This window comes from Anabrus simplex, chromosome 2 (genome assembly GCF_040414725.1).
Source record: "Anabrus simplex isolate iqAnaSimp1 chromosome 2, ASM4041472v1, whole genome shotgun sequence".
Classification (NCBI taxonomy): domain Eukaryota; kingdom Metazoa; phylum Arthropoda; class Insecta; order Orthoptera; family Tettigoniidae; genus Anabrus; species Anabrus simplex.
Genome location: NC_090266.1, coordinates 651,966,312 through 651,979,533, shown reverse-complemented (window position 1 = coordinate 651,979,533; position 13,222 = coordinate 651,966,312). Strand labels below are relative to the sequence as shown.

Below are 13,222 nucleotides of genomic sequence, written 5' to 3'. Positions count from 1 at the left end.
TGATTTTTAAATCTAAGTATATGAAGTGTTCAAAAAGAATGTCATTACAGCTTGAATTCTCAGAATATTGTTTTCGGATTTCTCAGTAATCATTTATACCCCTTTCCTGTCCCTCGTTTAAGAATATTTCGAGTTTTCACGTGCCAAACGCAGTGTGTGCTTCCAGTATCGGAAAAATAGGCACGTGTGGAGTGGTACATCTTGTGGAATCGTTGTCTTTGTTCGTCACATAATCAGACTTCCATGCAAGTATGCGAGTTCTTTTGTCTTTGTTTTGACGGCAAAGTGGTGATAAACTCCGTTTTATAGTGAATACTGTGTGCGTGACTGTTGAAGAACTATTTATTGTGATTTTGGTTACCAAATTTACATACATTGCTCTTCTAGGATATATGCTAATCGTGTGTTACGAAATGCGATAGGTTTGAAATAATGAAGCGATTTATTGTGCAGGAAAATACGTGTGAAGACGTTATCGTGACTAGTGAAGCTAGTAATAAACCATAAAGTAGTTCAAAAATTTAGGGAGGAATACTCGAAAGAATGACCCTGCTTACTGCGTTCCTCAAAATCTCATTTACACATGTTTTGTAGTGTGTGTAGCCGCGATTTTTCAGATGCACATGATCAGGAAGAACAAGACTGAATTCCGTGCAAATATGAACTCCGAACCACTGGCGTAGCCAAGGAGGGGGCCCAGTTGGGCCGGCCCCCTCCCCCAAATATTTTCTGAAACTAGAGCGATGATCAGCCGTTGTTTTACGTACGGTACGAACAACTTAAAAACTTACGCTGAAATGTTAAATTAATGTAGCGACAAAGAATCTACTAGCAAGGCTCAATAGGTCTAATCATAATTCTCCATATTTGTACTGCCTGAATGAAAGGAAAACACTTAGGATTGTGATGCGCGGGAATATTTCCCTGTAGAGGCCTCAGTATTGGGAATGTAACCATGTGTTGACAAATGTCAAGACATGAGGAAAAGGGAAAAAAGAAATTAAATGAAATGAAATGGCGTATGACTTTTAGTGCCGGAGGGTCCGAGGGCACGTTCGGCTCGCCAGATGCAGGTATTTTGATTTGACTCCCGTAGGCAACCTGCGCTTCATAATGAGGATGAAATGATGGTGAAGACGACTCATACACCCAGCCCCCGTGCCAGTGAAATTAACCAATTAAGTTTAATTTTCCCGACCCTGCCGAGAATCGAATCCGGGATCCCTGTGGCCAAAGGCCAGCACGCTAACCATTTAGCCATGGAGCTGGACAGGAAAAGGGCAATTACCAAGGGATTACTCATTTGGGTGCCGGAACGTGACCACCGAGATAACTGGGGCCACGGCCAGAAATAGCTGTAAGCTTACAACATAGTGTCAGATTTTGCACATCGGTTCTAGGAAACAACAATGTCCTAGGGATCCTCGGGTTGTACCGTGGGTGAGAGATGTGCTGTGTTTAAGTTGCAGCGTTGGGAAGACTGTGACAGGATTTTGAGCTGTACGTCAGTTCCCCATTTTGTGCCATATAAGTAAATTTTTTTGAAGATGGCCATTTCGTCACTGAGAAGTCAAAACTATGTACATCCTCGGTAAGTTATAAAAAGTTTTGTTTTTAAATTTTAACAGTAGCAAGACAATCGCGGATGCGTACCTAAGTTCGATATGTAAGCCTATACATTTTTTCAAATGCCCGGCGACTGATTGGAACCTCAAATTGCACCATCAAAAGTGGGGGTAAATATTTTGTAATTGGCGAGCGTGATAACTCATTTCCAATGGTTCTATCTTCTCATCAGGACGGCCCAGGCTTGAATTGCAGTCGATGCATGAAACATTTTTAAAACGGGAAGTCACGTTGTATTGATATGGATTCTACTTAAAACACTAGATCCCGTCCTTTACCTTTCTTTATACTTTTGAGCCATAACCGCGTCATTTATGGTGCTGTATTTTGAGTATCCAACCATTCTTCGGGCTTACATTGTACCTTAAATGGTGAGTGGATGCAGTGGCGTACCCACAAAATAATTTCAGTGGGTCGAGGCCAGCAGCGTGGATACAACTTTTCCTAGGAAGGGGTTGTGAAAAGATGTTTTATTTTTTACTTAGTATTTGCTTTACGTCGCACCATAGGTCTTATGGTGACGATGGGAAAGGAAAGGGTTAAGAGTGGGAAGGAAGAGGCCGTGGCCTTAATTAAGGTACAGCCCCAGTATTTGCCTGGTGTGAAAATGGGAAACCACGGAAAACCATCTTTAGGGCTGCGGACAGTGGGATTTGAACCCACTATCTCCCGTATGCAAGCTCACAGCTGCGCGGCCCTAACCGCGAGGGAAACTAATAGGACAAGGTAAACTCTACCTGTCCAACTCATTGGCTGAATGGTCAGCGTACTGGCCTTCGGTTCGGAGGGTCCCGGGTTCGATTCCTGGCCGGGTCGGGGATTTTAACCTTCATTGGTTAATTCCAATGACCCGGGGGCTGGGTGTTTGTGCTGTCCCCAACATCCCTGCAAGTCACACACCACACATAACACTATCCTCCACCATAATAACAAGCAAGCACACAGCTGTGCGCCCCTAACAGCACAGCCAATTTGCCCAGTGCATATGAAAAAAAGCCGGTCCTACCGAGTGCGGTGACGGATCTTCAGTAGATATTCATGGTTTTGATTGTTACCATGTACAATCATAGCTTCTGTGCTCTTAACATAAACCGGCTGCATTATTGAAACTGTTCGTAAAATTGATAATATCGTTCTTCGTTTGTGAGGAAGTAGAATTTTCATTTATTTTGTCTTCTTTTAAAAAAGGAACGACTTTGGTACTACACACCATGAAGGTGACTACCTTCCAGGTCGTAGATATTTCGATTACGGGAGACTCAAGGCCAACTCTACTGCACCCACAAACAAGGTTGTGTCTTCCCCATCCCATGCATTTCTTAACTCTGTCAGTGCCGGGAATCGAATGCAGGATACCTTAAGTCAAATTCTAAAATATTGAGACCTAAAAGTAACCAGCCGGTCCCGCGGAGTAGGGGTAGCGTGCCTGCCCCTTACCGGAGACCCCGTGTTCGATTCCCGGGCAGACCAGGGATTTTTACTTGGATCTGAGGGCAGGTTCGAGGTACACTCAGCCCACATGTTTATAATAGAGGAGCTATCTGACGATGAGATGGCGACCCCAGTCTAGAAAGCCAAGAATAACGGAGGAGATGATTCGTCGTGCTGACCACACGACAACTCGCAATATGCAGGCCTCTGGTCTGAACAGCGGTCGCTTGGTAGGGCGATAGCCCTTCGAGGCTCTAACGCCATGAAGTTTGGTTTGGAAAAGTGAACAGAAAAGGAAGCGACACCCCTGCAAGGCTCTTTAGCTTCCAGATAGTTTTTCTGTCTGGCCTCGTGCATTCAGGACAGTTGGAAAATGTACACCGTAATAAATGTTCCTCATAAAACCTTTGTAAAAATACTAACGGCATCTATTTATAACAATAATCAAAAACGCCTCCTTTTCATGTGGCTCAGTTGGTTGGGTCGCTGTCCTTCTGAGTCCGAGTTCGCAGGTTCAAATGCCGGCTTGGGTTGGTGGCCCTTAAAACGGTGTTGAAATGGCAACAGCTCTGTGTCGTTCGTTATAGCGCGTTAATAAAAATTGTACATACGAATATTAGTGTAACAAAACTGTAAGTTTATACTACTATATTCTGTATCCCAGGCTTGCGAGGGAAACATTAACAATTTGCTTTACGTCGCACCGACACAGATAGGTTTTATGGCGACGGTGGGATAGGAAAGGCCTAGGAGTGGGAAGGAAGCGGCCGTGGCCTTAATTAAGGTACAGCCCCAGCATTTGCTTGGTGTGAACATGGGAAACAACGGGGAGCCATTTTCAGGGCTGCCGACAGTGGGGTTCGAATCCACTAACTCCCGTATGCAAGCTCACAGCTTCGCGGGCCTAACTGCGAGGGAAACTAATAGGACAAGGTAAACTCTACCTGTCTGACTCGTTGGATGAATGATCAGCGTACTGGCCTTCAGTTCGGAGGGCCCCGGGTTCGATTCTCGGCCGGGTCGGGGATTTTAACCTTCATTGGTTAATTCCAATGACTCGGGGGCTGGGTATTTGTGCTGTCCCCAACATCCCTGCAAGTCACACACCATACATAACACTATCCTCCACCACAATAACACACAGTTACCTACACATGGTAGATGCCGCCCACCCTCACCGGAGGGTCTGCCTTACAAGGGCTGCACTCGGCTAGAAATAGCCACACAAAAATTATTATTATTATTATTATTATTATTATTATTATTATTATTATTATTATTATTATTATTATTATTATTATTATTATTATTATTATTTACTCTACCTAGCATATATGGTGACGTGAAATTGTTATTTACCAACTAACAAAATATATATACCCATATGCTTTACATTCTGTATTTATTTTTTATTTATTTATTTTATTTATTAGTGCCTGAACGCTGAAAGGCATAATAGTCTATAATGATAATGTATGTATGTATGTATGTATGTATGTATGTATGTATGTATGTATGTATGTATGTATGTATGTATTAGTGTCTTCTGTACAGTGGGGAAGTTAGGGCTCCAGGCCCTCTCGTATACTTAACCACATCAGAATATTAAATAAAATACTGAGATACTTAAAATAGTTAAAACTACATAAATTAATAGAATTGAAGATAAATTTAAATATATTACTAACTAAATTAATATTAAAACTAATTAATATTAAAAACTCTTAAAAATGACTCATCCTCAGGCACGCACATATTCACATTCAACCATTAAGTCAGCTATCCTCAGCAGGTAGTTTCGGCAGGTGACCTTAAATCGTGATTTAAAAAAAAAAAGTTTCTCTGTCCTGAGCTGGCAGGGAATTCCATAATCTGGTGACAGCCGCCACAGATGATCTATTAACTTTATTTGTGGGGTGCAGTGGAATAGAAAGAATGAATCTAGAATGTGTATTTAAGTTGTGAAATGATGACAAAGAGATGAATTTAGAAGAAATATACAGTGGCTGACTTTCAGTTACCATTCTAAACACCATCGTTGAAGTGTGTAGCTGCCGACGTTTATCAGACATCAGCCATGAGACAGCCTGAAAGTATAGGATGATATGAACATCGTACCCGATATTGTAAATAAATCGCAAGCAGGAATTGGAATTCAGTGCTCGTTGAAGTTTAAGTGTTTCTTCTCTGGTCATGTCAACTAAAACGATGTCACAATATTCAACAATAGGGAGAATGAGTGTCTGTATTAGTCTGGCCTGTAGCTCAAATGGAAATACATCCCTCTGCCGTTTAAGAGGGTGAAGCCCTCCAAAAATCTTTTTTACATATTTCTTTCGTGTAATCAGACCAATCAACTGTTTCATTCATCATTACGCCGAGATTTTTAACCGTTTTACTGTAGGGAATAATGTTACCATTCAGCAGGATAGGCGGGATTACGACATTCTTTGAGCAGCTCGATAATTTTCGTGATCCAATTATGTTTGCCTAAGATTTTGTGCAGTTTAGTATAAGAGAGTTTCGTTGTGCATATATATTGAGTCGTCGGAGGTCATTGTTAATATCTTGTCTTGCAATGTCGATATATATTTGAAAATCGTCAGCATAGAGGTGGTGTGTGTTATTTCCTGTCACAAATGGTACGTCACTGATATAAATAATTAGAGGCTCTGGAATACTGCCCTGTGGGGCAACACTAAGTTTCATTTTCCATTTAGAGGCCTTGTCGTTTACTGTTACACGCTGTTGACGGTTACTCAAGAAAGAACTAAAAACCTTAAGCACAGCCAGGTCGAAATTTAGCAGTTTCATTTTCTTTATCATAGTCAAAATTACTAGAGTGCCAAAGGCGCTGCTGAAGTCAATAAGGATAAGTATAGTGAACAGTCGTTTGTCCATAGCGTTTCTAATGTCTTCAGTAACCTTCAAAAGTGCTGTCGCGGTACTGTGACCCACCTTAAATCCAGATTGCAAAGGGTCCAAAAGAGCATTTTGATTTAGGTATTCCAGAACTTGCTCGTATACTAAACGTTCAAAAGCTTTAGAAAGCGCAGGGAGTATAGACATAGGATGATAGTCAGAGGGTGATTGTGGGTTTAAATTCTTAGGCACCGGTATAATATTGGCTGTTTTCCAGACAGTAAGGAAATTTCCGTTTAGTAAACAGTAATTCATATGTGCGTCAGTAGTATAGGCAGGACAGCACCCATAATGTTATGTATAAAAGTAATAGGAATATCATTCTACATCTGTAGCCTTTGATTTAATGGAATGCAAAGCCTTTTCAACCTGATTTTCTGTGACAATGTGAAATGTGAATGGTGGATTCGTTGGAGGGGAGGGCGGTGATTCGGTGCAGTTATTTGGGGTAGGTTCAATATTTATTCTACTAAAGTAATCGTTCAGTTCGTCAAGTGGAATGTCAGAAGTTGTCTGTCTCTGTTGATGTTTTCCTATTCCCAGAGCTCTAAGTTGGTCCCATGCGCGATTAGAATTTAAGTTGTTAGCTAAATTTGAGAAATATATACATTTCTTATTTCTGATTAACTGCTTTGTGCGATGTTTTAAGATGCGGTGTCATCTAGGGTTTGTTTATAATGTCGAAATAACGAGTCACAGTTGGGCATCATTCTCTTGGCTTCATCATTTAGCCATGGACAAGATGGGCGAGAAACCTGTATTCGACGCGTGTGTGTGTGTATATCTTTGCCTCATTATTTGTATAAAATGTCACTTCTTTATTGCTTATCACATGACCATTATCATAATAACATTACCGTATTTGTTCTAAACCACAATATTGCATCTTTACTCTCACTGTTTATTCTTGCATTCATTTCACACGTACTCGGAGTATATGAAATGCTGCTGTTATGTTAGGATGGGAGTAACAGAGGTAGCCGTGGGGGGGTTGTCATCCAAGGAGTCCAGACACCCCAGGAGTTTTAATGAATCTACTTTTATTAAGCATTTTATATATAACGCATATTAATATTAGCTTCCGGAGTACGACTCATTGCTGAATGATCAGTGTTAGGCCTTCGGTTCAGAGGGTCCCGGATTCGATTCCCGGCCGGGTCGGGGATTTTAATCGCGTCTGATTAATTCTTCTGGCTCGGAGACTAGGCGTTTGTTCCAACACTTTCCTCTTCATATTCAGACAACATACTACACTACCAACTACCAAAGAAACACACAACAGTGATTACATCCCTCCATATAGGGTTGATGTCGGGAAGGACATCCAGCCGTAAAACAGGACCAAATCCACATGTGCGGTACAGTTTGCACCCGCGACCCCATAGGTGTGGGAAAAGTGGGGGGATGGGGGTGGGAGAAGAAGAAGAAGATTACTATTAGCTTCCGGAATCTGCACGAATCCACCACTTTTACTTGGATCCAAGGACACTAATTTCTTTTTAGGTATTCTACACCACCTAAACTCTGGAAGTTTGGACAACTATCAAAATAAAATTCTGGATGAATGCCCCCCCCCCACCAACTGAAATCCTGGCTACGCTACTGCTCCAAACTGTTAAGTGCTCTGTTAGTGCAGAGGATGCACATGATATCAAAAGAAAAAGCATGTCACCAAAGTACGCTTACCAAACATGAACTACAAGCTGCTACGGGAGCAACTACAGTACTCAGCAAAAGAAATAATCCTTCATCCTCCACTCAGATATGTACTGCAGATCACCTATTACTTTAGCCGGTAAAAATCATACACTCTTTATAAGCCAGTCTTTGAATATGTTACATCTGGTTGAATTGTATGCTGTTCATTGATTTCTCAACGATATGTAAGTTAGTAAGATCTCGGAAAAAATAATTCTACGCCCCCCCCCCCCCCCCCCCCCCGGTGCCCTAACGGCTGCATTACGAATTGCCTTTCTTGAAAGTTGGCATCTCTGCATTTGGAATAAATATTTCAGGTTCCCTATGGGAAACAACACCTATATCACGCTTTCATAATGTTGGAGGTTGCGATGTTAAACATCAACAGGCCAATGGGGTCTCCCTGTAAGACACAGTTTTCCTTCTTTAAATTTTCATTTATTAAACAAAATAATGTTGGATATGTAGAGCTATTCCCTGGAGCTCCAGTGTAGATGTCGACATGGCGCAGTGTATTTAGTTGCTGATGGGTACCGATAATTGTGATTAATTATGTACAGACCGGTTATAATAGGTAACGAGTAACAATGCATTAAATATTTCTAATGATTAATGGCTAACAATAAACAGGAAGTAGCCGTGAAGAGAAATCCTTGCATACTTGAAAACAATGAGTACATGAATGGCACAAACACAGCATTCATACTACACTGTACTTACAAAGACTATTAAATGGAGCCACAAAAGGTATTGCTTTGAAAGGTATCACAACGTACAGACTACAAAGCAACCTAGTGAGTACATGTTCCAAGTTTGAGGTCGATATCTTGAATAAATTTTGATTTACAGTAGTTTGAGTGCAGCAATGTAATTTCTTTCTTGGAGGCTTGAACTATCCAGTCTACATGGGGTAGCAGCCTCCGTTTGGGGCCCGTCGTCAATGTGTTATTATGATGGGTTTGCCACTCCCAAAGGCATTTTAAGGCCGCTGCCAGCGGTGATGAAGCTGATCCTAACATGGAGTACAGACGCCTACTGCAGTCGCCCCTAACCTAAGAACAGATGCTGCTTGATGGGTTCCAGTGTCATTTCCTACGCTGAGGGGACCATCATCCCATCGAAGAGAATTATTCTGCCGGAAGCCGATGGTCCTCTTAGGGGGTCAAGTTACTTCTCGCCGTTCAACTCTCGGCACAGATTCCTTGGCCATATGGTCTACTTTGATTTTTTCTTCCAAAAAGCATTAAAAAAGGCAGAAGCACTAGTCACTCATGATGTCATAGAAGAACCTATACCGACCATGTCTGAAGCTTTCAAAATGATAGGATTAAGAAAATTTGTCGAAGCTCAGTTAAATGTTTATGATGACGCATTTCAAGCTTTAAATGAAATTTAAAATTTTGTCTACCATGTAAAACTAAACCAACCCAAACAAACAAAAATCACTAACTCTTTTATGTGAGCAATGGAATTAGTGTATTGTCAGATGCGTTAAATTGTGTGTAAATATTGTGAATGCTATTGTTTTGCTAGTGTGTATACAGTATATATTGATATGAAAACTTCTACAGTACAGGACAACATGCCAGCTGTCAAGGTACAGTAGAATACATAATACTGTAATAATTATTCATTGCAATGACATTTTATGTATTTATGCCGTACTGTACTATATTTTTGCTAAAATAGTCGTTCTTGGTTAATTCGAATTTTGGATAATTCAATTTTTTTCAGATTCCTCTTTGAGTTCGGATTAACAAGAGTCCAATGTATATAAATTACATGAACATACCAGAACATGTATGCAGGCATTTTAAATATCCTTGTCATCCCTGTTCGCTACAAACTACAATTATGTGTAAAAATGTGCAATGTGATTATATGTTAAAACAATGAAGACCATGAGTACGAGGCACCAACGGAAGGCTAGAATACCAGCACAGTGGCGACAATGTGGTTAGGACCAGCAGCAAATAAGAAATAGGCCCAAAGAATTGTTAAGGCCTCCAATATGGAAGGTCTTTAGAAGAAGCTGGAAGCTGGCTAACAACGGAGATGGCATCCAGAATGATCTGAAAGTGGAAACTGTAAGAATCTCCTCCAAGCCTCCTAATGAGCAAAGCCAGCTAGAGTCAGCCACGAGTCAGTGATGAGAATTTCGGGAGCATGTCAACAAGTAGCAAATCATGACAGCTATGAAGAGTTCACTGCAGTGTTTAAGTTGAGTTGAGAAATGAAGCAAACTTTTCTGGGGATGACTTTGCGCTGTGAAAGGCTATGTTGGAGAGCAAGAGTTTGACACACCAGAGGGCTGTATGTTCGAATAAGTGTGTTAGTACAAACTGCATGAAGTGGAAAACTACAACTGGAGTGCACTTGTAAGTAACTGTAAACAGTAGCTTAAGATATTTAATCAAATGTAAAACACACTATCGCTCTGAGAAGTCATTTTAGTTTTAAGGACCCTGACAACCCACCACAATAAGATCTGTCTTCCTTCGTTACACGTTAGCAGTTGGTAAATAGTTGAGGAATATTAACTAATATGGGTTTTTAGCCCACTGTACTCCAGAAACCCACCACAGCTTAATACAGAAGATATTCCCAAAGATTACAATAGCGCATTCTTCAACAAAAATTTTAAATTCCATATTACCTTTGAACCAAAGTATGAAACTCAGGAACAAGATTCTGTTCAATGCAGAATACTTTCACCTTAAAATGACAAAGTAGAGAACTTACCTATACATCCCTGCAGCACCATCTGAAGAATTTTGGGATCAGGAGGCTCCTGATGAGTTGCTTGAGCTAACTCCATTGTTTTCTTCTGAATGTCTTCAATTGCTACTTCAATGGGGGTCAAAACCATCTATGAAAAAAGAAAGATAAACATTATACAGAAACCTGATATTCCTGGTACAGTACAACCTCGTTAATTCAAAGTTGTTGGGATGGAAAAATCGGACTTCAAATTAAGTGATTTTGAATTAACTGCCAACTCGTAATTCAGAAATGCCAACCCTTGCCATGACACAAAAGATTCTAAGACCCGTTCTGCATTCACAGTTTAAACCTTTCAAATATCATGGAAAAGAACAATTTCCAAAATTTATCCTTCAAGGTGCATTTACAGTATTCAAATAATGTACTTGGATAACTCACTGATAAACATAATCTCACGCAACGAAAGAAATAAAGCATGATTCAAAGACAAGGAGAAAACCATGCTTGCTCCCCTGTGCAAGTGCTTTATTCATTGGATTACTGTACTGAATGCATTTTAGATGCTTGTATTTGCATGAAAATTACTCGATGCCCTACAAACATTGTGGCTTATTGAACTTTCCTATGACGATGAGAGAAAGTTTCTTGCTTCCGTCTGCATTACAACACAAAGCAGTGTCGGCATTACAACACAATACAGTGACTCTATCCTTGTACGATTTCCCACCATGGCAATTCCCTCATAATTCAGAATTGTCAACCCTTGCCTACCTCACACAACGAAAGGATAAAAACTACATGATTCAAAGACGAGGACAAATTATGCTGGTTTCCCTGTGCAAATCTTTTATACATTGGATTACTGTACTGTATGCATTTTAGATGCCCTGTACTTGCAAGGAAAGTACAAGATGCTCTTTAAAACATCGTGCCTTATCAGGCTTTCCTATGATGAGGGGAGGATGTCTTACTCCCGTGCGCATTGCAACACAGTACAATGACCCTCACCCTTGTACAATTTCCCAGCTAGCACTTCTCTCCTTTAAAACCATAAGTGCGTTTGAGCTCGGCATTAAAAAAAATAACAACGCAGTTTCATCGGCATTGACAATATTGTTTGGTGCATAAGAATTGATGATATGAGCTACGATTTTTGCCAACTGTCGGCATCGCCAGCGTTCATGGATTCTGTTTCTCCTTCTCCGCACACTGCCTGCTATGTGATATTGTGGCATTACTTAAAACACTGAATACAAAAGAAGTACGATTTCACTCGAACTTAGCAAATATGAAGCACCCTGTAGACACATCGAAGTGTGTGAATGTGCGCAAAGCTACCCCTCCACGTTCTGGAAGACGCGTTCTATCATGACACAGATAATTTTATAATAAATTAGCCTGTAAAATACTATTTTTTAAAATGTAAAGACAGTTTTGAATTAAAAGTCAGAATTTCGGTAATGGGACCGACATTGCTCTTCGAATTACGAATTATCCGTATTTTGAATTAAACAATTTAAATAACATGCAAAACCATACCTCATGTTTCCAGGAATGAGAGCTTCTTTGAATTAGGCCGGATTTTGAATTAACCGATTTTGAATTATTGAGGTTGTACTGTATACTCTAGATTGCAATACAGTAAATAGCTAAAGAGCTACAGTGTGATGGAAGGTTAAAGGAAATGCTCTCTTAAAAACTTTTACCAACTATCCAAAATACATAGTACTAGCATTTCTTCTCCGTAATTTACACCAACATTAAGTATAAGACTCAATTAAATAGCCACCCCCTATCTACCCCATCATTTTACAAGATCCAAGTTTCCACTGAAATTGCTGAATTAAGGACGAAGGTACCATATGCGCACCTTTTAGCGATACATGGACACCCTAGTGCTGAATAGGTCGACCTCGGGTATCTTCGAGATTCGTATTGGCAACCTTTGAAACACAAACTATGAATCGCTTATGCATCACTGTGTGACATCTGGCGTACACTTTACGTACTAGTACTGTTGTTGTTTACACAGCAAAGCCAAACTATAGAATTCATGCTGGGAACAAGATTCGCATCGAGAAATGTTATATAATGTTATATAAAGTGTGTATGACACAGTTGTTGGCTTAAGATAATAAAGGTTTAGAAAATTCATATCGATCGATCATATTATCGATTCAATTCAGATTTCATTTTCATTCAGTTGGCTGTATAACCGGAACCGTGAGAGCTCCCTCCTTTCTCCACTCCACCCCCCCGTACAAAGAAATATTGCTAAAAGGTGCGCGGACTATATTGGTGGTAGACGAGATCCTAACCTAACTTATATGGGGTTGCTGAAGAGGATATTTGTCCTCCACTTTGCTCTGTACTGAACCATCTCCTCCACAAGCCTCCACTGCCTCATGCTTTCTTGAATTCTGTCCATCCATTGCCTTCTGGATCATTCTTGACTTCTTTTCCCCAGTGGAAGCAGCTCCATCTTTTCCCCCAAATAATCTTATCTGCATCTTAAAGTGGTCATACCATCTGAGCCCAACTTCTCTAACTTTCTCAGAAACTTGCACCATGTTAAGTCTTCTCCTAATCACTTCATTTCTCGTTTTATCCAACCTTGTATGTCCACTTGCCCACCTCAGCATGCATATTTCTGCCACATCCAATTCTACTGCTCATTTTCTTGTTATCTGCCAAGTTTCAGCTCCATATATCATTGATGGTCTCACCATGGCCTTGTGTATCTTCCCATTTAATTTTTCTGGTATCTTCTTGTCGCACAGTACCTGATTTTTATTTCTTCCTCTGTTGGATAATTATACCC

The 13,222-nt window shown here is 40.4% G+C and overlaps 1 protein-coding gene across 1 annotated transcript in view; it reads right to left on the bottom strand.

Annotated features, from left to right (window-relative positions):
- The window catches only part of Zir (Zizimin-related), a 541,699-nt gene that overhangs the window by 44,314 nt on the left and 484,163 nt on the right, over positions 1 to 13,222 (bottom strand). Inside the window, exon 37 of the mRNA XM_067141133.2 lies at positions 10,420 to 10,546. Within this exon, the coding sequence (XP_066997234.1) occupies positions 10,420 to 10,546 (127 nt within the window). The remainder of the gene's footprint in view (positions 1 to 10,419; positions 10,547 to 13,222) is intronic.